Source organism: Saccopteryx leptura, chromosome 7 (genome assembly GCF_036850995.1).
Source record: "Saccopteryx leptura isolate mSacLep1 chromosome 7, mSacLep1_pri_phased_curated, whole genome shotgun sequence".
NCBI lineage: Eukaryota > Metazoa > Chordata > Mammalia > Chiroptera > Emballonuridae > Saccopteryx > Saccopteryx leptura.
This window is the reverse complement of record NC_089509.1, coordinates 60,855,403-60,882,724: the sequence shown is the minus strand read 5'-3', so window position 1 is coordinate 60,882,724 and position 27,322 is coordinate 60,855,403. Positions and strand designations below refer to the sequence as shown.

The following is a 27,322-nucleotide window of genomic DNA, read 5'->3' as shown; positions in this document are numbered from 1 at the left end:
ATTTGTTATAATTCAATTATAATATGTTAAGGTTAACATTAGAAGTTTTAATTCCTTGACATTAAGATTATTTTACTTTGAAAATTGTCCCTTCAGCCCCCCCAAAAAGGGTGAATTTCTTGATGTTTTATATTGAGTGGGATTTAGTTGGGGGGAATTTCATGTATTTTTCTTGGAATCATGCTAATTATGTTTGAGGGCAATCTTCAGTTGCTATATTAAGGAAATGCAGTATTGAGTAGTGGTTTGAGCTTGGGTTCTGTCACCAAATAGATTTGTGTACAGATTTTTCCACTTTACCAGTTGAGTTAACCTCAGCAAGTTACTTAATTTTTCTGTGATTTGATGTTCTTACATGTAAAATTGTAATACTAATCAAGTTGTAAGGATTGATCGAATGAGATAGTTTGTGTAAAATAATCAAGCAGTGCTAGGCACGTAGTAAGTTCTCAATATGAGTTTGGTGACAATATTGTTATAACAACCATTACCCCAGGGCAGCATCCTAAAGTACTCCCAGATACCTGGAGTATTTAGGTACAGAAGAGGCACTTAAACTGTTCATTTCAATTTCTGGCGGTCTTTCTTAGAGTTGCATTCTGTGGCTGCAGAGAAAACATCTTAAATTATAGGCTATGGAAAATTTGTAGATAGTGGTTTCTCATATGCTTATATTTGTTAGGAATCATAAATCTTTTTTGGAATTAAGCAGAATTTAAAACCCTAAGTGCATGCTGTATTTAATATTCTTTCTACTCTCTAGCTCTCATTTTTTCACTTTGGTTTTTTTTCCATTCATGACATTTTTCAATAATGCTTGTATTTAAATATCTAATAATATTACATTCTACACAGGTATGTTTGAGTATTGTAAATCAACATTTATGAAATATTGAAAAATGTATACATATAAGTCTTTCAAAGTTGATCAACCTAATGATAACCTTTGCGAATGTGTTCACTATATACTTTTCATCATCGAGGAACTTAAGCTAAAGACACTTAACTGTTTAACATGTGGCTAGTCATTTAACTTCCTAGAACCTTGGTGATCCCTTCTACAATGTGAAAATAATATTCACAAGAGGCAAGAGCTGGAGGTAGATAATGTTTGGAGGACCCTTTTAGCTGTACCCTCCGTGCATCCCTTTGTGTTCTGGCAACTTTACATGTCACATTGCCTGAATTCTCTTGTGCTCATGGCAAGTGATAGCTACATAAAGTGAAATAGTTGGCACTGGAAGATCTCTCTATCCAGCAGTACATAATTAAGAATCATTTTAAAATTACTCTGCTTTAAGCTGCATGCATCTTAAATCTAGTTGGCTTAAAATCTACTTACTCAAAAATAGATTTATTTTATTTACAGGTGTCATCCAACAGGACAGGGATGATGACCTGTTCAACAGCTTGAAACATTGATTCCCTGTCACAGTGGATGACATTTGTAAGTAAAGACAATCATGTTTAACTGATTTAAAATACCTATTGACACAAGCATAGTTTAATAAATATTCCACTGGGTCCTGAATAGCTTAAGTCTCTCTGGTCCATGACTTCTTTTCCTCAGAGTCAAAAAGTGTTGGCTTTGCAGGATGCTGTGGTAGCAAGGATACCAGTGTTGGAATTAAGAACTGGGTTCTAGTTCTATAAGAATTGACTGAGTGCATCTCTTTGGACACACTGTTTCACTGTGTATTTCCCCACCATTAATAGGAGGTCTTTGGGCTAGATGATCTCCAAGGTGCAGCTCTTACAGTGTGTAACACCTAGGGAGTACAGGTCGTGTGGCAGAGGGACACACAGTACTGGAAAGGGTACCAAGTGTGGTCTCCAAGGAGAGATCTGGTTTTAGCTTAGCCACCAACTAACCTGGGGACCTTGGGGCAATCTCCTCGCCTGTCTGGACTTCAGTTTCTTCATATGTAAGACAAGGAGTTTTCTACAAAATAGTAATTTTACAGGATTTTAATAAATACTTAAAAAAGGGGTTCTGTGCTCAAGTAGGTTCAATAAAATTGTCTTTTTAAAAAAAAAATTTCTTTTCTGTAAGCTTCTCAGCTTCGTTAATAACCTAACATGCATTATGACTCACTAAGGGTGCTCCCTACCTATCCCAGTCTCCCTGCCACTATATCGAAAGTTTTAGAAAAATAATGTCATGAAAGCCACTTTGGGAAATTTTGAACCAGATGACCTCTTTCCTTCTTCAAGGTCTTTTCTTGTTCTGAAATCGAAGGAGGAGAATTCCATGTTTGTTTGTTTGTTTTCAGTCCTTAGGTGTAAGTTGAGCATCTGAGCTTTTGTGGAAGGTTGGCAAGGTGGTTTTATGGCCATAAAGATTTTTTTGATACAGAAAGTGAATCCTGACAATTTATAGTTGTTCCTAGGAAATCTGGTGGTCTACTGTGAGGAGAAAAATATTTCCTCAAGTGATACCTGTGTCAATTTAAGTGGCTTCTTCAGCTTGAAATACCAATGAGAAATATTTTTAAAATAATTTAAATGTTGTTAATCATAAAGCTGTAGCATGTTGAAAAGCCAGACTTCCTTTTTTTCTAAAATAGCTTAACTTTAGTAGCCCAGACAGGCCAGGAGCCAACTTTTATTAGTTACTTTAAAAAAATTTATTTTGGAACTATATTTAAGTAGTTTCTTCTTACAAGTAGTGAATATAATGTTTGCTTCAACAGGTATGGGACCAATAGTTGAATGCAATAGTTTTTATGATAATTTTACACTTATTAATAATGTAAATTTAAATCCCCCTAAACCATGCTTTAAAAATGTTTCATATAACTGTTAATAATATCAACTGTCAAATAAAATATATAATTTGCATTTCAGAAATTATACTGTGAATCAGCTCTCCAAATCTAGCCAGAATCTCTTTTGGATTTAGTTGTCTCAGCTCCAAACCTGTCTTCCATGTGAAGATGACCTTTGATAGTAAGGGTATGAGAAACCGATCTGTTTGTTTTATGGAACCTCACCAAGCTAAATAACCTGTGTGTCTCTCTGTGTGTATATATATATATATTTTTTTCTTTCCTTGAAAGTTTGGAGTGAATGTGATCCTCAGCTTCTTGTCATATTAATTTATTCTTAAGGAGTTTCTTTTAAATTTCAATTCCATTTTTTAAAGACATCTGTAGAGATCACCAGATTGTATATCTATTAAAAAGCTTGGTGAAATTTGAAATTGAAATGTAACTGGGGCCCTGCTAAAAACTGCCATAACTCCTGGAATTCTTTTGGTACCTCCATAAATGGCAGTTGTCTTTGTCCCCAGAAATAACAGAAGGAGCACAGGCAGTTTGGTCTGCTAATAGTCTTCCTCTCCCACAGGGCAGATCTTCAAAATGTTTTTACTTTGCTTAAAAAATAAATAGCATATTATCTGTATTTATATAATCTCATGCAGAAATCAGCAGGAACCGCACCTTAAACTTAATCATTATAGAAGGAGCAATCAGAGAGGAGCAGGGGCAGAAAGCAGTCTGTGGAAAACTGTGGTTGCTTTCTTGAGTTTGTGCTTTTGCAGTCCTTAGAGCCTGTCTTTTCCCTCCTTCCATGTTCCTTCTCAAACTGTGTTCTTCTGTCCTTCTCTTTCCTAGACCAGCCTTATCAACATCCATCTCTGTCCCTCAGTCAGATTTACATGCTCAAGTTTCCACTGTGGCTTGTTCAAGGTTAGGATCAGTTGGTAAGAGTGAACAGGCTCTTAGAGAACTACCACTAATACTCAGGGCCACTTATTTGCATTGAAAAACCAATTTAAAACAGTGATTTATTTATTTATTCATTCATTTTAGAGAGGAGAGGGAGAGACAGAGAGAGAGAGAGAGAGAGAGAGAGGAGAGACAGAGAGAGAGAAGGGGGGAGGAGCTGGAAGCATCAATTCCCATATGTGCCTTGACCAGGCAAGCCCAGGGTTTTGAACCGGCGACCTCTGCATTTCCATGTTGATGCTTTATCCACTGCGCCACCACAGGTCAGGCTGAAAAACCAATTTAATAATTTATGAGAACTCTACACCGTCCATACAGAACTTCTTTTTTTTAATGTGAGAGGAGGAGATAATGAGACAGACTCCTGCATGCGCCTCGACCAGGATCTACCCGACAACCCCTGTCTAGGGCCAGTGCTCAAACCAGTCGAGCCACTGGCTGCAAGAGGGGAAGAGCGGAAGAAACCGTAGGAGGAGGAGAGAAGCAGATGGCTGCTTCTCTTGTGTGCCCTGACTGCAAATCGAACCCAGGACATCCATATGCCAGGCCGATGCTCTGTCCATGAGCAGGCTGGCCAGGTTTCATATAGAACTTCTAATAGTGGGTTTGTTCTCTTCTGTAAATATTCTTAAAAAATCAAATAGGGTTAAAAAACAAAATGTACATGGTCAGTTATAAATATATATTGATCTTTGTGTATGTTCCTGAGTAAACCTTTAAGCTCCAGGGGGCGCAGATTTGCCCCAGGCTTTAAGATGAGAACGGTGGATGCCATTGCACTGGAAGCTATGAGTATTAATGAGATTTGTCATGTGGTTTTCCTTGTAAAGGCAGTGCTGCGGATGCATTATTGCACACTGGGATCAGAGCGACCACCACCCAGATGCCCGTTTACGGCTCCTGTTGTACTGAGTCCTATGCCCCAGCCTTTGCTAGAAGCAGGCTGTCCAGGTTTTTCTTCAAGGTCCATCTTTTCAGTGTCTGACCTCCTCTCTAAGTTGGCAAGATAACATTAAAAGGCTAACAATTGCTTCATTAAGAAAGTAGTTTTCTCTTTTAATGATACTGTGATACCTCTAATTATGTCCAATCAGGATAGCATTATGTGTCTTTGTCACATAATGTGCTAAGGACTTTTAAGGCTAAAATATGCTATTTTGCTATGCTATTTGCATTTTAGTATTGACCAATAGTTTAACTACTTTCCCTGAAAATAAGGCAAGCAGATCCTTCTTCTTTACCTATCAGGGAACTTTTAATGAACCTGCACTCCATTTTGAGCCCTTGAGGATCTCTCAGCTTGCCTCTAATTTCTTCATCTACCTGTTTTCTAACTCTAGGAGGGTAAACCCTCTCCTTTCTTTGCCCTTGTGTCCTCATACTTTATTTTCTGAATAGTCTTCATGAGCTATTTATATAAACAAGTTCTTCTTGTTACTCAAAACTTGTATTGGAACTTAAGAGCACTGCAGAAATATCACCCCGTTTTCTCCTTTAGTCTCCACGAACTAACTCATCTCCTGTCAAAATTAATTGAATTTAGTTCAGCACTTACTGCATACCTGTTTTTAAGGAGACAGGCTAGGCTCTGAAAGGGATAAAAGATGTGCAAGTTATAAGATCTGCCTCAAAGAACTTGCATTTTAAAGTTTTCATTGTTTCTAACTTATTTAATTAATACTTAGGCATCTTGGATAGCAAGAAGCAAGCTACCTATATCATCTAAATAGTATTTTAGGAGCTCAATAAATATTAAGTTGAACTTACTCTGGTTTGGTTTGCTGCAGTAATAGCCCAGCGGATCACAGAAACTCGTAGATAAGAACACTAAATGTTCAGAATCGGGATCAGAAATTGATAGGACATTCTGGCACCACCCCAGTGTCAAGCTTGAGTCCCTCCGCATTGTTTCACTTCTGATTCAGCACCTTGAGTTTATATAAACAGTTGTTGACCAAATGAACAAACAAATAAATGAGTGTATTTTATGAATTCATCCAAATTCAAGGCCCTAATATCAGTCAATCCTGAGACTGAAGAAAACATAAAGTAATTCCACTTGATTTGATACTCTCCTTTTCCTGTCAAGAACTCGGACTCCTTCGAATGTCCCTGTGAGGTGGAGAGGGCCGTTCCTTATCCCACAGATAAAGCATTCGAGGTACAGAAACTGTGTCTTTGTGACATAAAATAGCTTGTGAGGGTGATGGCTTGATGCATCTCTTTAGACATCTGTTCAAAGAAGCCAAGATGGTGGAATAGAATCTTTCCGAATTCCTAGATGTCAGTGGTGTGTTGGGACAATGTGGACCCCACCAGAATCTCTTACGCTTGTAATGGTTCAGGAAAACTGAAATAGGACCCAGGAAGTGATTTGTGTGAATCTCATTTCATCATCCACAGAAAGGATTAGTAATTGAAAGCCATTAGGGAAAACCAGGTGGAAAGAGGAAGCTGGAAGATAAATATTAGTTCCTCAGCTCTAAGAACCAGCCCAATGGAAGACTGAATTGTAATTTTCCAAACCAGCTGCAGTTTTGGAAGATTTTTGTATGTGGGCCAATTAAACAAATAAAATAACTCTTAACTGGTTTGAGGGTTGGAAAAGGAAGCTTTTAGACTCCTTATGGTTGCTATTTGAGTTTTAGAATTTTGGTGGGGAAATCATTGGCGGCAAAATGCCCGTCCATTTAATTTTGTGAAAGTGAAATCAGCTCTGGTGGCTTTAGGAAGGTGGTCATATTTGGGAGTCTGAGGCAAGTCAAGACTGTCAAGTAATAATCTGGCCAGATTATTAAACTGCAGATTGTGTAGCACATTCCTAAGAGATTTACATCTCTCTTCCTTTTGCCCACTTAACACGAAGAGATCCATGTTCTGGGTGTAGTTTGCTTAATAATTTTAGAATGACTTCGGGCTGCTGCCCAAGTTGATAATAAACTGTACCTGTGGCAGTTCTGAAGGAATCGTCTTCAGTGAGTCCTGTCATTAGAGCTCATGCTCAGTGGTTTGGATCTGTACCTCTTATCTTATGATTTTGCTGCATTGCATTTCCCCCTTTATATTTGGAATTCTTTCTCCTTCCCCCTAGTATTATATTTGTACCTCTCATTGCCTTAATCAAGTTATACGAATTTAATTGGTTTTATATATCCTTATGTTAGTCCTTAACTCTTCTTGGGTCTTTTTCAAATTACTAAAACCGATCAATAATTTTCACACCTGAGCATTATATTGTAATAGATTCCTTTGATAAGACACTGTAGACACCTATATCAGCAACTGACCTTGCCCTTGTCTGTAGGTCTCCTTTTAATGTGCTGCTACATTATTTTCATGGTGGTTTGTTCAGTAGCTTGAATGAATCAGCCCTATTATTTTCTATTTCCTTACCATTCTGGGAAAATTCACTACATGCTACAGGTTTGCTGATGATCTAATTTACATTATTCAGTTTTACATCTCATAGAACTGTTTCCTAGAAAATGTCTAAATTACTGCAGCTTGTAATTATTTACCAGCAGTGTTTGATAACAGATCACCTTTGCTGTAAAAGTTCCCCCCAAAACACAGAAGCTTTTATATAAACTGCAGGTTGTTTAGCACATTCCTAAGAGATTTACATCTCTCTTCCTTTTGCCCACTCAACATGAAGAGATCTATGTTCTGGGTATAGTTTGCTTAATAATTTTAGAATGACTTCGGACTGCTGCCCAAGTTGATAATACAGAAAACACTGTAGTCCCCTATTCCTTGAGAAAGCTCTTCCATGTAAAATGGAGAAACTACAAATGAGCCCTTATCTCTTTATAGGCTCATTTTCCAAGATTTTTTTTATGTTAACTATATTGAGGTATAATTTATATATAGTAAAATATACAGTTACATGTATAGTTGGATGAGCTTTGGAAAATGTATACACCTGTGTACCTACCACTGCAGTCAAAATATAGAACATTTCATTACTCCAGAAAGTTTCCTCATACCCTTTTGTAGAAAATCCTACCATCACCACTTACCATGGGCAACCTAATGAAATTTTTATCAGGACAAGATATTTTTTTAAGTGTTGATGTGACAGGTGACATCCTACTTAATGTTCTGTTTCCCACAGTTACAGCATACCTTACCTTTATCTTTTCTCTTTTTATGTATTATAACATCATCTTGTTATCTTGAAATACCTACTTTTCTTATCTGATTTTAGATGTAAATTTTTTCAGGTCATATTTTTTTAGGGAAATATGAGCAACAAAGGAATTATTGATGTATAATAGGGATTGCAAGGCATTCTGACTTGTTGAAGATTTCAGTCCTATCCTTATGTCCTGTTCGCTATTTACCGTATTTCCACATGGATAAGGCACTCCCATGTATAAGACGCACCTTAATTTTGGGGCCCGAAATTTGAAAAAAAAAATATATTACATGAAGTTATTGAACTCAAATTTTATTCATCATAAAATCCATACAACTCAGCCATGCAAAAAAGCAGGAAATGCAAGTAAAAAAATCTACAACCACTGTATAAGGCACACCCAGTTTTTAGACCCCAAAATTTTCCATAATGGGTGCATCTTATACATGGGAAATACAGTAATCTGCAATAATGGCTTTAATAAATGTGGGTATACCATGAGAGAGGATTCTTAAGTACCAGGGGGAGGAGCTTCTCTGCTCTGCCGGAATCTTGGACCCGAGCCAGAAGCACTCAGCAGGCTGGAGAGGAGCCAGCTCTCCTTTAGTCCCAGGCTGTCCCCTTGCCATTCCTCTCTGGCCCGGAAAAGGTCCCAAGCAGGTGCTAGTCATGGTCACAGTTGATGGGAAAGTAGAGCATCCCCTACTCTTTGAGTGTGAACTGTACCATGTGATACCAGGTATCACAATGAGAAAAACTACCGTTCCTGCTTCTGCCCATCTGTTTACATGGGAAAAGGCATTCTTTGTAGCAATGATATGATTCCAGAATTCCCTGTGGAACACCACTAAAAAAAAGTTTTCAGCTTTAGTGAGCTCACTGAAACTTCTAGATTTCTCTCCTTTGAATGTATGCAGATGCAACTACCTGGAGTCCTATAGACTGGAGTTCTCCTTTCCCCAGCTGCAGGTGGAGACTGACTGACATTCTCTGTGTAACAGGCTCCCATGGGTGAACATGGTTGTATAAATTACTGGAAAAATTGTTATAACTTTTCTCTTTTCTCTCTCATAAAACCTATCAGAATATGAGTGAATGAGGGAATGCTAATATAGGCAGAATCTTGACTTCCTCCTAATTTCTTAAAAATAGATGACGTTACCTGACCTGTGATGGTGCAGTGGATAAAGCCTTGATCTGGAATGCTGAGGTCGCCGGTTTGAAACCCTGGGCTTGCCAGGTCAAGGCACATATGGGAGTTGATGCTTCCTGCTCCTCCCCCGTTCTCTCTCTCTCTTCTCCGAAATGAATAAAATAAATAAATAAATAAAGTCATTTGCATAGTAATTTTAGTAACTGACTTCAGTACATCTTGACTAGAGTAGGCGCTCGAGTGATCTGGACCTGCTCTCCGAGCCAGCAGGCCTCAAGCTTAACCCTCTTCATGTGGCCCTCTTTGGGAGCTCTCCGCACAGTTCGGTGGCCAGATTCTGGAGGTCTAGTGTTTCTCAAGGCTGGGAGGACTGGCAATAAAACACCAGACTGTGAGAGGGATAGAGAACTGTAGGAATGCTTTCCATACACTAACTAGATCCCCACACGTTATGCCGATGTGTATAGGTGACATTGTGAGCAAGCCCAGCCATGTTACCTAAAACTGTCCTTACATTTAAAAAATGAATCAGGTGTTGATATGTCTAATAAATGAATTTAATAGACTTTTTCCCTACTCTTAAAGAAATACATGTTCTTTATAAATAATTTGAAAAACATGAGGGGAAAAAAGGAAAGAAGAAAGGGGATTAGTCATAGCCCCACCATCCAAAGACAAGGATATTTGATGGAAATTTGATGGATTTCCTGCTAGTCTTTCTATGCATAGATTATTTTTAACTTTTATAGTTCTATTATACAAGTAATTCATGTTCCTTGCTTATAAACATAAGCAAGGAAAAAAACAATAAGAATTTAAACTTTTATAAATCCCACTGTTGATGGATAATATAACCAATAGTATTCTGTTGTTTGTCTTTCCAGAGTGTGTGTGTGTGTGTGTGTGTGTGTGTGTGTGTGTGAGAGAGAGAGAGAGAGAGAGAGAGAGAGAGAGACTGAGGAAACACATTTCTTCTATATAAACTCCCTTGTAATTTGCTTTACTGTTAGGCTGTAAAAAAATCTTTCCACGTGAATAAATGCATTCCTGTCTTGTATACCCAGAATAGTAAAAAGAAATTTAAAAATTATTTTTATTATTTTAAATGATGAAAAACAGTATAGGTAGAAAAGATCTTTTGCCAGGAAGTCTTGTTCTTAAATGATTAGCAATCAGTGCTCTTTTTTTTTTTTTTTTTTTTTTTTTTTGTATGCTGTTTGTGTCATTATTACAATTCTTCCTTAAATAGTCCTTTTAAAAAAACATTAAGTAAAAAAAATTTTTTTTTTGCTTAGGTCAGATTATGATTACTTCACATTTTAATAGACTTCCTAAATTCACAGTTTTGTTTATTCTCACAAAATGGCTTTTTCCCTTCACGTAAAAGATTTCTTTTGCAGAATAGTTAATGCTGAAAAAATCATTTCTTTAGGAATAAGGATAACCAAAAATTTAAGTGTATAAATTCATGTAGGGAATAATTAAAGCATATACAATTGTTTTTCTTGCAAGTACAGTATCTATATTTTTTAAACCTACAAAACTTTTGCATGAGGGAAACATTTCTGAAATTGTTGAATATAGAAAGTTATACATTAGCCTCATATGTAATCATAGCCAAGCTTGTGTACCCTTTAGAATGTTACTCAGTTCTAAATTAATGAGTTCTAAATTAATGAAGCATTTTGAGAGGAAAGGATTTTCATAATTTCCATCCGCAGCTTGTACAGGGGGTACTTAGCTGAAACTGGTATTTAAAACAGAACTATTTGTTATTATTTGAACATAACATTCTAATTACCATGTATTTCAATGAGAATAGTGAATTCCCTTTGTTCCTTGTTGATAAAGCCCTCCCCAAATGCCTTTGCCTAGTTAATATGACAGGCGCTTTTTTAAACTTTATTTTTTAATTACAGTTAACATTCAATATTATTTTGTATCTCAGGTGTACAGCATGGTGGTTAGATAGTCATATACTTTACAAACTGATCTCCAATATTTCTAGTACCCACCTGGCACCATACATAGTTATTACAGTATTATTGACTATATTCCCTTTGTGTGACATGCTTTTATTTGGAAGCAGTATTCATAGTTACTGTGAATGGATTCATTTTGTTTCATTATATATATATATATATATATATACATACACATTATATATATATGTTTGTGTGTATGTATAATACCATTTTAAATATATATTTAATATATATTTTGTTTCATTTTATATATAAACATGTGTTTAAATTCATACTGACATTGGATTATAAACAAGTTTTTAATATTTCACTTTAGTTTCATATGAAAATATTCTAAACTTTTAAGCTAAATATTTTTTCTCTCTCTGACTAAATAGCAATGGCTTTTTAATATTTAATCTTGTGTTAAGACGCAAAAAACATTTCTGTAGTCGTATATGCTAGTGTTTGGCCATAGCTTTGGAGCAGTCCACAGGCTCTGGTTCAAATGCTGCCTTTATGTTATTCCTTTTCTCCCTTAACTCCTTATTTATTTTTTGAGATGTGTTTTCCACAAAGATCCACCTTTACTCCTCATCTAGAAGCACTTCAAAAGGAATTTTTATTATTACGTTATCTCCTATTTATCTAACTATTTCCACACATACACAAAACAACCAATTTTTTTTTAAATTTCATCTTAGAAGCAGGGAGAGAGAGAAAAAGGGAGACCCGGGGTGGGGGGTGGGGAGCAGGAAGCATCAACTTCCATATGTGCCTTGACCAGGCAAGCCAGAGGTTTTGAACTGGCGACCCCAGTGTTCCAGGTTGACGCTTTATCCACTGCGCCACCACAGGTCCGGCAACAACCAATTCTTTTTTATTGAGCATCTTCTTGGAATAGTTCTGGATCCTTGTCTTATGATTTAATGGTGTCACTTTAAGCATGTCATTAACCTCTCTGGACCTCAGTTATAAAATGAAGGATTTACCTTTCATAGATGACATTTAGGTCCCTTCTAGCTCTCACAATTTGCTAGCAATGAGTTTTCTTTGTTAACTCTTAAGAGGTTTTCAGACATAAAATTGTATACTTCTGAGGACTTACTATTCTAATGAGGTAGAACAAGCTGAAACATGCAGATTTAAATATAGACTTGGCTCTTCTTCTAACTAGGATTATGTCCTTGAGCAAGTACATAATTTTCTTTGGCCTTCAGAAATTGAAAGTTTCTTCTAGCTTTTCAGTATACATCACTAAGGGTTGTAAAACTAATAATAACAACAGAAATAACTAACAATTATTAAGCCTCCATATGTCAGAAAATATATTAGGTACTTTATCAGATTACCTAGTTTAATCTTTATAGCATACTCTTGAGGGTAGGTATTATAATTACATGGGTATCTTTGGGGGTGATAGGCTAATAGAGAGTTTTCAAGGGATTCTTGGGGTGTGATTTATTAGTACCTTCTTTATTATTAAAAATGAAATCAGAGGACAGCCAGAAACTATTACCAAATACCCCTTGGTATCATCATAAAAAATAAACATTAGACTGTGTTAATATTTAGACTAAGTGGATTACAGTATTTTGAGTAATTGGATTACTCCAAAGGGAGAAGTTAAAACATCCTGGAACTTGTCCAAAGGAGGTCGAAGCCTGGTTCAGATGGGGCATGTCACTCTAGCACTGCAACCCATATGTTCAGTTTTTAAAATAAACTCTGATAAATGCCAAAAGAATAAAAAGATTCCAGTTTACAGAATTAGAAAACCTATGACTATTGAATTTTGTAATATTAAAAAAAAGAAACATATTTTTCCCTGATGCTGTAGCTTAGTTCTCCAGTGGCTGCTGTGTCAAGTGCTATCCTTCGCTCTTTACCTGGTAGAGCCACAGAAATGTGCAAATCAAATCGTTTTGTTGCTTTCACAGTAAAAACAAAAATAGGAAAGTATTTATAATTACATGATAATGTAAATTATATAAATGTGCAAAGCTGTCAATAATTCAACATGTAAATTTAAATTTGTATACTTAGTAGAATGTGATCTGGATAAGTTTCTTTAAAGATTTTATAATTGAACCATGTTAAATAATTAACATATTTCATCTATCTATTAGTATAATGTATTGGTAACTAAGATTTGCAATATATATATGATAATAAAGCATATTGCACTTACATAATTTAGATAAGTTAGCACACTTTTACAGTTGACTTAAATTCAGGTTGACATCCTCAGGGTTCTCATCAGTTCAGTCTAAGAGCTTATTAGCATTTCATTGCCAAAGTTGAAGCTTACTTAGCTCTTTGAAACTAACAAAAACATCTGAGTTGACAGTCAACTCCTAAATAAGGTTTTTTTAAGCCAGTTGCAGTGTTTTTCAAATCAATACTCTAGAGACTATATGTAAGACTTAGCTGTAGCAAGTTATAATTTAGAAGCAAAAAAAGAGAAGTGAAGCAAACAATGATGACAATAAAAACAATTTGACAGTTAATCATTTTCCATGATACCTCTCAGAAGCAGGGTTTGAAACCAATAACATGAATAGGGATTTTCATTTATAGTACTTTTGAGAAATAAAATAATGGAGAGAGTAACTTAATGTAAATAAAATTTTGTGGAAGTTTTAAAATATGCAGTCATACACAGTTTTTGATTAAAGAGCGAAATCAGATCAATGTTTTCACCATTGAAGCTTTTTTTTTTTTGTGACAGAGACACAGAGTCAGAGAGAGGGACAGATAGGGACAGACAGACAAGAAGGGAGAGAGGTAAGAAACATCAATTCTTTGTTGCTGCTCCTTAGTTGTTCATTGATTGATTTCTCATATGTGCCTTGACTGTGGGGCTATAGCACACCAAGTAACCCCTTGCTCGAGCCAGCGACCTTGGGCTCAAGCTGGTGAGCCTTACTCAAACCAGATGAGCCCGCGGTCAAGCTGGTGCCTTGGGGTCTTGAACCTGGGTCCTCCACATCCCAGTCCGATGCTCTATCCACTGTGCCACTGCCTGGTCAGGCTCACCAGTGAAGCTTTATATGCAGTAGAGATACTTTCAGAGATTTTGATTCAATAGAATCAACATGAGACCCAGCCATATATTAATAGATTTGTATTTTTATGTATGTGGGAGGTGGTGGTGGAGGGGAGAGGTACTGTTGCACCGTGAATGTTCCAACTAATGGATTAGATCAGTGATTCTTAAACTTTCTGGACTCAGGAGCCCTTAACACTTTTAAAAGTGTTGAAGACCTCAAAGAGCTTTTATTTATGTGGGCTGTATCTGTTGATATATACTATGTATATTGGAAATTAAAACAGATTATTAAAAATATATATTCATTTAAAAATAATAAACCCATTACATGTTAATATAATAGCATTATTATTAAGATGATATTTTATGAAACAAATTTAGTTAGAAGAGTGGCATTTTACTCCCTAATGTGTATCTTACTGCTAAGAAAACAACTGAATTCTCCTAAATGCTTCTGCATTCAATCTGTGGAGCTATGTTAATTTTGTTGAAGTATGTATGTAAAGAAAATTTGACCTCATACAAATATGCATTTAGAAAAGAGAGGAGAATTTTAATAGTCTTTTCAGATAATTGTGGGTATTTCTCTTTGATATCACATCAAAAGTAGATAAGAGGTAGTTTCCTAAAGGTTACTTGCACTGTGCAGTCTGAAATCCTATCAATAGCATTTCTTATTTTGTTACACTAAAATCCACTGGTCTGTTTTGAACCCTGAATGACTCTTTCAGCTATGCATGTTTCTGTAACATCATGCATTGGCCATTTGGAAAATACTAATTCACTAAGTTACGTAGGTCTTCCAAACATTGACACATTTCATAGGATATCAAAAAATCACATTTGTTAATATCATTTGATCTCATCAAAAAGTTATCTAAGTAATGGGAAGCTTTCGAGTTCAGAGTGGAAGATACATGTCCCAAATTCTTAATTTCACTTGAAAGTTTGAATTTTATCATTGACTGTTAGTTGTTTTCCATGAGGTGGCAAGCTCATTTTGTTCATTTTTGAGAAAATGCCAAGTGTGAATATCCAAACTTTCTGTTAGTTGTTCTTCCAAGTAAAAAATGATATTCCATGGTAAAAGTAGCTAGCTCATCTAGCAATTCAATATTTCTCCTCAAGAAAACCATCCCCAGAAAGAAGCCAGATAACCTTTACATCATTTGGTCTGAGGCTCTTTCTCTTTTGGAGAATTTTCAAATGTAGAGGTGTAAAACTCTAAATTTAACATAATCTACAGCAGAAAAAAAAAAGGCCAGAGGAAACAGAGCCAAGGGGAAAAACTGTCAAAATCTGTGACCACAGTAGCTATTTTAGTAGGCTATCCTTTATTAAAATCAGTACCACTGGTATAAAATAATACATTAAATTCTATATTTTGTCTCAAAGACTGGGTTCTTTTAAAAATGGAAACAACAAAGAAACATTATTCAACTGATGTCATGGTTTGATATTTCTAACAGAAAAAAAACGGGATGAAAGCATCCATTTAAAAAAAATCTACAGCTGATCCTGCAGGAGGAGATATTTTAGGCAAGTTATTTTTTTTAACATCAAGCTTCTTATTTTAATGTCTTCCTTATTAAGACACGCATTTGAAAATAGTTTCGTCTTGAAATTTTATAGCAAGTTATGGGTTGAAATTCTTAGGAAGAAAAATAACCAAACTTGAAACTAGGTTTATTAATGGTAGATACTGCCCCAAATCCCCTTTCCTTCTAACATTGTCTTGCAACTCATCATTGCAGATTGTTTTTATTCATTCACAACTTTTCTTGGCACTTTGCACTCTTCCTCCAATAATAATTGTTCTGGTCCTGCATATTAATTGAAACCACAGTGATTCGACAATTTTTAGAATTGAAAGCCACAGTTAATGGAGCCCAGGCACCCTTTGTTTTTCAGGTGGCACCTGTTCTCTTTAACAGAACAAATGTTTTCAATTCAGTCTCATCCTTTAGTCAGTTATGTTGCTAAGATACCTGTGTTGTCACAGATTGTCTCTCTAACATGTTTTCAGTTCATAGTTGCATACATGTTGGCTATCAAATGAGGGAACAATATTTAAAATGCTCTTCTTCCTTCCACCTCTGGCCAGCCGTTATTTTTTTTAATTTTAAGCTATAAGATACTTAAAGAATGGCCATATAAGAAAATGGCCATTTTCTTTGCATTATTGTAAATCTATCCTGGTAGTATTTTTAGGGCAGGAGGCTAGAATCATTCAGAAGGGCATTCACCTTTAAGTGTGAAGAATTCAGTGAGGTTCATGAATGTATTATGGATTGGTGTGCTCATTCTTTCAAGATTTAGGAACTACTTGGTGTTAGGTGATAATACCAGTATGCTAATAATGACAGCAGTATCACTACCACCGCCTATCTTTGAGGGCTTTGAGAACTCTCTGCATGCTAGGTATTAAAATTTTCAGCTTTATATACATTTCACACTTTCTGTTTACATTATCTCATTCATCCTCTCAACCACCGTTTGAGGTAGGTACTATCATTATTCCAATTTACAGATAAGAAAACTGAGGCTTTTTTAAAAACCCATAGCTAGTAAGTGGCGCTGATATTCTTTTACAGATAGTCTTTACTCAAGTGCCTAGCTTTTAACCACTTACCTGTTGATAACACAATTTCAGTTAATAATTTTTTAATTATTTTAACTCTTTATGGAAGGATTGATTAAGCAGATTGAGGAGGCAGGTTTGTAAAAAGCAGATCCCTCTCTGCATTGTTTCTGATTTAAAAATTTTTTTTTACATAAGGTGGCCTGCACACCACCTTGTGGCTTGGGCATTTTGAAGGTACTTCTATATTCGAAGAAGAGAGAGAGAGAGATATCTAGGTTGGAGAGGTGTGGAAGTCACCTGTTACAGTCTCAGAAGGACCATGCGAGGAGAAACCTTTGTTAGAAAATGTGACTATTAGGAATAAAATAGGATGGAAAAACCCATTACCCAACTAACATCCCAAATATAATTAACTCATTAAATATATATTGGTTTAATATCTGGTCCTTGTGAAAATAGCATGAGCCCTATTCTCTGCCACTTGCCACAATTTCACTAATGCCTAGAACAGGGGTCCCCAAACTACGGCCCGCGGGCCACATGCAGCCCCCTGAGGCCATTTATCTGGCCCTCGCAAGCACTTCCGGAAGGGGCATCTCTTTCATTGGTGGTCAGTGAGAGGAGCATAGTTCCCACTGAAATACTGGTTAGTTTGTTGATTTAAATTTACTTGTTCTTTATTTTAAATATTGTATTTGTTCCCGTTTTGTTTTTTACTTTAAAATAAGATATGTGCAGTGTGCATAGGGATTTGTTCATAGTTTTTTTTTTATAGTCCGGCCCTCCAATGGTCTGAGGGACAGTGAACTGGCCCCCTGTGTAAAAAGTTTGGGGACCCCTGGCCTAGAACATGGTAGATAACTAAATAAAATATTTATTGAATGAAAACTATTTAGGAGAGCCTTGAATTGTATATACAGGTGCCCCCCCACCAACTTACTATGATTCAACTGACCTATGATCATATCAACCTTATGATGTTATGAAAGTGATACCGATTTAACCATTTTGTTTTTCTCTCTCAGTACAGTATTCAATAAATTACATGATATAGTCAACACTCTCTTACAAAATAAGCTTTGTGTTGTATTATTTTGCCCAACTTTAGGCTAATGTAAATGTTTTCAGCACATGTAAGGTAGGCTAGGCTAACTAAGCTGTGATGTTCAGTAGGTTATGTACACTAAATGCATTTCAACTTACAATATTTTCAGTTTACAGTGGGTTTTTCAGGACTTAACCCCATTGTAAGTCAAGGCGCATCTGTATATATGATACTTTGACCATTTCTGTATTTTCTTTTCATGAATTTATACTTTCTCAGGCCACATGTCTAGAACTCAAAGTCTTTGTTTTTTATACTAGATTACTTTAAAGATGAAATGTATCCTAATTAGATAATTATGCCTGCATTGCCATTCTGGAATCTCTATTATAAATGTAAGACGTAGTTCATTGTTTACCCCCGAGATTGGAATGGCTTCCCACTTTGTAAATTATGTATGTCTGTCTGGTGAATTTTAATGGAAAGCTTAATTACCTATTTCTAAGGATAGCTTAATTAGTTGCTCAAGAGACAACTCTCTCAATTCATTGGTTTGGAGGGTAGTTTTGTTGGTTTGTTTTTAAGGAAAAGGAAAAGCCAGTGCAAAAAACAAAAATAAAAAAGGCATGCAGCATAATGATGGGAATGCAGCATAATCAAATGTCAAAATAACCTGGAGATGTTCTCTCTGAACATATGTACCCTGATTCATCAATGTCACCCCATTAAAATTAAAAAAAAAAAGAAAGGAAAAAAAAAGGCATGCAGCTCACACCCTCTCCTGAAAGCCCTGGTAGGCACATGCATGCAGCTCACACCCTCTCCTGAAAGCCCTGGTAGGCACATGCATGCAGCTCACACCCTCTTCTGAAAGCCCTGGTAGGCGCATGCATGCAGCTCACACCCTCTCCTGAAAGCCCTGGTAGGCACATGCATGCAGCTCACACCCTCTTCTGAAAGCCCTGGTAGGCGCATGCATGCAGCTCACACCCTCTCCTGAAAGCCCTGGTAGGTGCATGCAACTCACCCTCTCCTGAAAGCCCTGGTAGGCACATGCATGCAGCTCACACCCTCTCCTGAAAGCCCTGGTAGCCGCATGCATGCAGCTCACACCCTCTCCTGAAAGCCCTGGTAGGCGCATGCATGCAGCTCACACCCTCTCCTGAAAGCCCTGGTAGGCACATGCATGCAGCTCACACCCTCTCCTGAAAGCCCTGGTAGGCGCATGCATGCAGCTCACACCCTCTCCTGAAAGCCCTGGTAGGCGCATGCAGCTCACACCCTCTCCTGAAAGCCCTGATAGGTGCATGCATGCAGCTCACACCCTCTCCTGAAAGCCCTGGTAGGCGCATGCATGCAGCTCACACCCTCTCCTGAAAGCCCTGGTAGGCGCATGCAGCTCACACCCTCTCCTGAAAGCCCTGGTAGGTGCATGCATGCAGCTCACACCCTCTCCTGAAAGCCCTGGTAGGCGCATGCATGCAGCTCACACCCTCTCCTGAAAGCCCTGGTAGGTGCATGCAGCTCACACCCTCTCCTGAAAGCCCTGGTAGGCGCATGCATGCAGCTCACACCCTCTCCTGAAAGCCCTGGTAGGCGCATGCAGCTCACACCCTCTCCTGAAAGCCCTGGTAGGTGCATGCATGCAGCTCACACCCTCTCCTGAAAGCCCTGGTAGGCGCATGCATGCAGCTCACACCCTCTCCTGAAAGCCCTGGTAGGTGCATGCAGCTCACACCCTCTCCTGAAAGCCCTGGTAGGCGCATGCATGCAGCTCACACCCTCTCCTGAAAGCCCTGGTAGACAGCTGACAAACGATCTGCATGTATCTAAGTATAAGCAACATATCATTTTACGCATCATCAAAATAACGGAAAAGACTTTTTAAAATGCCAGAAATTAATTACTAAGGCCAATTTTACTTCTCTGTATGTTGTAAGCCATTTCTCAGACTTAGAACTGAATTGGGGGTGGTTGTTTCCAGCTGTAAATGTTTCTGCCTGCTGATGGATCTGGGTCTTTGTGACCCTGGTTCTCATGTAAGGCAAGAGTCAGTGTTGGCATATGTTGAGTGATCATATGCCAAGATCCCAAGAGAGCAGAGGAGTGGACAGAGGTGAGGGTGGGAAGTAGGGAGGCCTGAGTTTCCATCATGTCTCCTCTGCTTGGCAGTCTATCTGGCCCTGAGCAAATGCTTTAACATCACTGAATCTTTTTCTCCTGCTCTTTTTTTTTAAGTGAGAGGAGGGGAGACAGTGAGGCAGACTCCTGCATGTACCCCAACTGGGATCCACCCAACAACCCCAAGTTGGGGCTGATGCTCTAATACCAAGCTATTTTTAGCACCTGAGGCTGAAGTGCTCAGATTAACAGAGCTATCCTCAGCGCCCAGTACCATGCATAAACCAATCAAGCCACTGACTGTGGGAAGGGGAGGGGGAGGGGAGGGAAAGTAGATGGTCACTTCCCCTATGTGCCCTGGCTGGGAATCAACCCCAGGATGTTCATACACCAGGCCGACACTCTATCCACTGAGCCACTGGCCAGGGCCTGAATCTTCTTTCTTTTTCTTTTTTTTTTTTTTTTTTTCATTTTTCTGAAGCTGGAAACAGGGAGAGACAGTCAGACAGACTCCCGCATGCGCCCGACCGGGATCCACCCGGCACGCCCACCATGGGGCGGCGCTCTGCCCACCAGGGGGCGATGCTCTGCCCATCCTGGGCGTCGCCATATTGCGACCAGAGCCACTCTAGCGCCTGGGGCAGAGGCCGAGGAGCCATCCCCAGCGCCCGGGCCATCTTTGCTCCAATGGAGCCTTGGCTGCGGGAGGGGAAGAGAGAGACAGAGAGGAAAGCGCGGCGGAGGGGTGGAGAAGCAAATGGGCGCTTCTCCTGTGTGCCCTGGCCGGGAATCGAACCCGGGTCCTCCGCACGCTAGGCCGACGCTCTACCGCTGAGCCAACCGGCCAGGGCTGAATCTTCTTTCTAAAAAACAGGAATGAGGGGATAAAATGACAGAGAGCTTTGTAGAATCTAAAATTCTCCATAAATGCTACTGATTTGGGGGCAGTGTAAGAGCTGGACCTGTAATTTTAACTAAATGGGAAGAAAAATACAGTAAGGTTTTGGTGAAGTAGGGCTACATAGGGTTATTAAAGCAGTCACCTCACAGATTACTTCTTGCTGTACAATGTGATAAAATCAGTCCTATTACTGAAAGGACTCAAGGCCTCTCTCAGTCACCCCACCCTGCTCTCTGGAATCTAGATTGTGCATTTCCTGCAGCTCTGCAGGGACATGCTAAATGTAAATAGATAAACATGACATCTTCCTAGAGCATCAATTTTATGCAGGAGTATTCAATTGAATATGTTTTTGTGTTAAACATTTTTGTATGGGTACATCATGGGGAGCTTAAGGAGCCACCCTGGGTCCCTGTACACCCTGTTCACTGTTCGTTGCTCTTGGGGACATTTTGGTGGAAAGGGTAGTAAAACAGTAACCTAAGCTGTCCAGAGAGCCTTAAATAACATTTGACTTCATCAACCTAAAATCTTCAGTTGCTCTTTAAATTATCTCCCATTAACCTATCCTTTGTGGAGGAAGAAAACAGCAGGGTGAATCCCTCTCGATATATTAAAATGTCACAGAAAGATGTTGAATTATCCTTTAATCTTTTCTTTCTCCTCAAAGGAAGTTGATTGCAGTTTGACTTTCTGTGTCTTATTTTCTAATGATCTGATTATTTGTGGGCCTGGCCCAGATGTCTCCAACCTCTCTTAAGATGTTGAGTTCTATACGGGACACATATATATATGAATCTAATTATCTCTTCTGTGAAGGAAAGCATTCAAGTTAGGGGTTATTAAATGTTTTCTCCTAATTTCATTAGGATCCTTTGAACTAACAGAAATTTCATGAAATGCAATACTATGGACAAGTTATGAAAACTTTATTTTAGAAAATGCCCAGATGCAGTGGTTTTTAATTTTTAAATTTTATTTAGAAAATTAACAGGATGACATTGATCAGTAAGAGTACATAGGTTTCAGGTAAACATTTCTATAGCATTTGAACTGTTATGTTGTATACCCATCACCCAAAGTCAAATCATTTTCTGTCACCTTATATTTGTCCCTTTTTACACCCTTTCCTCCCCTCTGCCCTTTCCCTTATATCCCCTTCCCCCTGGTAACCTCTTTATTTGTCCATGAGTCTCAGTTTTATATCCCACCTATGTGTGAAATCATGCAGTTCTTAGCTTTTTCTGATTTACTTATTTCACTCAGTGTGATGTTCTCAAGGTTCATCCATGTTGTTGTAAATGGCAATTTGTCATCATTTCTTATGGCTGAGTGGATTTCCATTGTATATATGTACCACATCTTCTTTTTCAATTCTCTATTGAAGAACACTTTAGTTGTTTCCATGTCTTGGCGACTGTGAATAATGCTGCAATGAACATGGGGTGCATGTGTCTTTACGTACCGTTTTCGAGTTTTTAGGATAGATATCCAGTAGAGGGGTTGCTGGGTCATATGATAGTTTTAGTCTTAGGTTTTTGAGGAACCACCATACTTTCTTCATAATGGCTGTACTAATTTGCATTCCGACCAGCAGTGAATGAGGGTTACTTTTTCTCCACAGCCTCTCCAACACTTGTTATTACCTGTCTTGTTGATAATAGCCAATCTAACAGATGTGAGGTAGTATCTCATTGTAGTTTTGATTTACATTTCTTGAATAGCTAGTGAAGATGAGCGACTTTTCTTATATGTGTTGACCATTTGTATATCCTCTTGGAAGAAGTGTCCTCTCCCCATTTTTAATTGGATTGTTAGCTTGTTTGTTGCTGAGCTTTGTGAGTTCTTTGTATATTTTGGGTATTAACCTCTTATCAGAACTGTTGTTTGAAAATATCTCCCATTTAGTTGGCAGCCTGTTTGTTTTGTTGTCAGTTTCTTTTGCTGTGCAGACGCTTTTTAGTTTGGTATAGTCTAATTCTTTATTTTTGCCTTTACTTACCTTGCCTTTGGGGTCAAATCATAAATTGTTCTCTGTGACCAAGGTCCATGAGCTTAGTACCTATGTTTTCTTCTATGTAATTTATAGTTTCAGGTCTTATATTTAGGTCTTTGATCCATTTTGAATTAATTTTGTGCAGGGGGACAAATTGTACTCTAGTTTCATTCTTTTTCATGTGACTTTCCAATTTTCCCAGTACCATTTACTGAAGAGGTTTTTTTTTCTCCATTCTACGTTGTTGGCTCCTTTGTCAAAGATGATTTATTGATATATATGTGGTTTTATTTCTGGGCTTTTGATTCTGTTCCATTGGTCTTTATTTCTTTTTTTCTGCCAATACCATGCTGTTTTGATTATTGTGGCTCTATAATATAATTTGAAGTCAGTTTGTGTGATACCTCCAGCTTTATTTTTTTTTAGTATTGCTTTGGCTCTTCGGGGTTTTTTTATGATTCCATACAAACCTGGTCATTTTTTGTTCTGTTTCTTTAAAAAAGGACATTGGGATTTTGATGAGGATTGCATTAAATTTGTATATTGCTTTGAGTAATATGGACATTTTAACTATGTTGGTTCTTCCAATTTATGAACATGGAATATTTTTCCATTTTATTTTTGTCTTTTTCAATTTCTTTCAATAATGTTTGTAGTTTTTCAGTATATAGGTCCTTCACATCCTTTGTTAATTTTATTCCTAGGTATTTTATTATTTTGTTGTAATTGTAAAAGGAATTATTTTTTTGAGTTCATTTTCCAAAGTTTCATCATTGGCGTAGAGAAAAGCAATAGACTTTTGTATATTGGTTTAGTATCCTGCGATTTTACTGTATTGGTTTATTGTTTCTGATAGTTTTTGGTGGAGTCTTTGGAATTTTCTGTATACGGAATCATGTCATCTCCAAAAAGTGATACTTTTACTTCTTTTTTCATGATATGGATGCCTTTTATTTCCTTCTCTTGACTGATCGCTCTGGCTAAAACTTCCAGAACTATGTTGAATAAGAGTGGAGATAGTGGGCAACCTTGTCTTGTTCCTGATTTTTGAGGAAACGCCTTCAGTTTTTCACCATTTAGTATGATATTAGCTGATGGTTTGTTATATATGGCCTTTATTATGTTGAGGTACTTTCCTTTTACTCAACATTTCTTCTACTTTTATTGAGTGTTTTAAACATAAAGGGATGTTGTATGTTATTGAATGCCTTTTCTGTATCTATTGATAGGATCATGTAATTTTTGTTTTCTTATTTGTTCATGCGGTGTATTACATTGATAGATTTCCATATGTTGGACCTGGAATGAACTTGTGTTCCTGGAATGAACCCCACTTGATCAAGGTGTATTATTTTTTTAATGTGTTGTATTTGATTTGGCTAGTATATTGTTTAGGATTTTTGCATCTGTATTCATTCAAGATGTTGGTCTGTAGTTTTCTTTTTTCTGTTGTTCTTATAAGGTTTTGTATGAGGGTTATGTTGGCCTTGTAAAATATGTTGGGAAATATTATTGCTTCTTCTATATTTTGGAAGTCTTTGAGAAGGATAGGTACCATATCTTCTTTGAATGTTTGGTAGAATTCACTAGTGTACCCATATTGTGTTGCACTTTTGGTTTTAGAGAGCTTTTTGATAGTTGTTCCTATTTCCTCCCTGCTTACAGGTCTACTTAAGTTTTCCATTTCCTCTAGGTTGTTGAATTTGTTGGCATATAATCTTTTATAATATTCTACTATGATCCTTTGTATATCCATATATCTTTGGTAATTTCTCCTCTTGCATTTTGGATTTTGTTTATATGTGTTCCTCTTTTTTCTGTAATGAGTCTATCCAGAGGTTTGTCTATTTTATTGATCTTTTCGAAGACGAGCTTTTTGTTGCATTAATTTTTCTATAGTTTTTTTCCCTCTATTTCACTTAGTTCTGCTCTAATTTTTACAATTTCCTTTCTTCAGCCAACTTTGGGTTGCCATTGTTCTTCTTTTTCTAGTTACTTAAGATGTGATGTTAGGTTGTTTACTTGGGATCTCTCGTTTTTTGATATGTTTGTATTGATATAAACTTCCCTCTTATTATTGCTTTTGCAGCATCCCAGAAATTTTGATATGTCGTGTTGTCATTTTTTTTGGCCTGTGTATATCTTTTGATCTTTTATTTCTTCTTAACCCAGTCATTTTTTAGAAGTATGTTGTTTAATTTCCACATTTTTGTGGGTTTCTTTACTTCCTTTTTGCAGTTGAATTCTAATTTCAAAGCCTTATGGTCAGAAAATATGCTTGGTATAATTTCAGCCTTCCTGAATTTGTTGATGTTAGGTATTTGGCCCAACATATGGTCTATTCATGCACACTGAAGAAGAATGTATAATCTAACATTTTGGGCTGAAATGTCCTGTAAATGTCTCGTATGCCCATTTGGTCCAGTGTGTCATTTAAGGCCAATATTTCTGTATTTATTTTCTGTTTGGATGATCTATCTAAAGCTGTCAGTATGTTGAACTCTCCAAGTATGAGTGTTTTTGTCTGCTTCTATTTTTTAGATCAGTTAGTACAGGGGTCGGGAAACTTTTTGGCTGAGAGAGCCATGAATGTCACATATTTTAAAATGTAATTCTGTGAGAGCCATACAACGACCCGTGTACGTTATGCATTATCCAATAAAAATTTGGTGTTGTCCCAGAGGACAGCTGTGATTGGCTCTAGCCACCCACAACCATGAACATGAGCGGTAGGAAATGAATAGATTGTAATACATGAGAATGTTTTATATTTTTAACATTATTATTTTTTTATTAAAGATTTGTCTGCAAGCCAGATGCAGCCATCAAAAGAGCCACATCTGGTTTGCGAGCCATAGGTTCCCGACCCCTGAGTTAGTAAATGTCTTATATGTTTTGGTGCTCCTTGTTTTGGTGCATATATATTAAGAAGTGTCATGTCTTCTTGATACAGTGTCCCCTTTATCATTATGAAATGTCCATCTTTGTCTTTGATTACCTTTATTGTCTTGAAGTCAGCATTGTCAGTTATGAGTCTGGCTACACCTTCTTTTCTTTGGATATTATTTGCTTGGAGAATTGTTTTCAAACCTTTCACTTTGAATCTACCTTTGTTCTTGCAGCTTAAATGTGTCTCTTGAAGGCAGCATGTGATTGGGTTTTGCTTTTTGACCAATCTGCTACTCTGTGCCTCTTTATTGGTGAGTTCAATCCATTTACATTTAGGGTAATTATTGACATTTGAGGATTTCTTATAGCCATTTTATGTTTTGTTTCCAGGTAGCTCAGTGTCTAGTTTGGTTCTTCCCTTTTTTGTTTCTGTCAGTTGATTTTGTTTGGTAGTATTCCATACTCCTTTCCTCTGTTTCTTTTTGTAAGCTGTATATTTCAGTAGTGGCCTTTTTGTGGTTGGTTACCATTTGATTATTAAGAGAAAAAATGTTCATATGTCCAAGAGTCCTTGGTCTTATGAGTACTCCTACACTCTACTCTCCTTTGCTACTGCAGATCTTTATCTTCTCCCCTTTTATGTTATTGTTGTCACAAATTACGCATGTTTTTATTATGACCTTGTTGGAGCTTTTACTTGTAGTTTTGATTTGGTTTGTTCTTTGTGTCTGGTCACATAACCTCCTTGAGTATTTCCTGCAGTGGGGGTTTTCTGGTGATAAATTTCCTCAGCTTCTGTATGTATGTAAATGTTTTTATTTCTCATATTTGAAGGATAACTTTTATGGATATAGTATTCTTGGCTGATAATTCCTCTCTTTCAGTACTTTGAATGTTTGGATCCACTCTCTTCTGGCTTGTAGAGTTTCTGTTGAGATGTCTGATGATAACCTGATGGGCTTTCATTTATGTGTCCTCTTTTTCCCTAGCTGCCTTGAGAGTCCTTTCTTTGTCATTATTGACAGTTTTATTATGATGTGCCTTGGAGTAGGTCTGTTTGGATTTAGGTAACTCAGTGTTCTGTTTGATCTTTGATTTAAGGCTCTAACTCTTTCCATAGTCTTGGAAAATTCTCATCAATATTTGTTTGAATAGGCTCTCCATTCCCTTCTTTGCCTTTTTCCCCCTGATATACTCATTATTCTTATATTGCTCTTTCTAGTGGAGTCAGACAATTCTTGTAGAGCTCTCTCATTTTTTTAAATTCATGGGTCTCTCACCTCTTCTCTCAGTGGCATTTCTAATTGCCTGTCTTCAGGGTCACTGATTCTTTCCTCTTTCTGTCTTGTTTTATTAGCTAAACCTCTTACCTCAGTCTTCAACTCATTTATTGAGTTCTTCATCTCTGTTTTTAAAGTTTCAATCTCTTTGGTGAAGTATTCGTTTTGTTCATTAATTTGTTTTCTGGGCTCATTAAGTTGCCTATTGGTGTTTTCTCCCACCTTGTTGAGTGTTTTCAGACCTTCAATTTTGAATTCTCTATCATTTAACTCCAAGGTTCCTATGTGGTTGACATTTTTTTCTGGATATTTTTTATTTCCTTTTTGAACGATGCCTCTGTCTTGTGTAGCCATGGTATTTGATTTCTTCTACCGTGATAGCATTTGAGAGTGGTATTGTTAAGAACTCTAACAAAAAATCAGCTGAAATAATAAAAAAATAAACTAAAAATACAATAAAAAATATAT

General features: G+C 37.2%; 1 protein-coding gene across 4 annotated transcripts in view; it reads left to right on the top strand.

Moving 5' to 3' along the window:
• CHN1 (chimerin 1) overlaps positions 1 to 27,322 on the top strand; it is a 204,957-nt gene that overhangs the window by 118,998 nt on the left and 58,637 nt on the right. Inside the window, exon 1 of one of the 4 annotated variants that reach the window (XM_066346035.1) lies at positions 1,394 to 1,447. The exons of the other annotated variants lie outside the window; for them this stretch is intronic. Coding sequence (XP_066202132.1) covers positions 1,439 to 1,447 — 9 coding nt within the window. The 5' untranslated portion in view covers positions 1,394 to 1,438. Of the gene's footprint in view, positions 1 to 1,393; positions 1,448 to 27,322 lie in introns of those variants that run through there. 4 annotated transcript variants of the gene reach the window in all.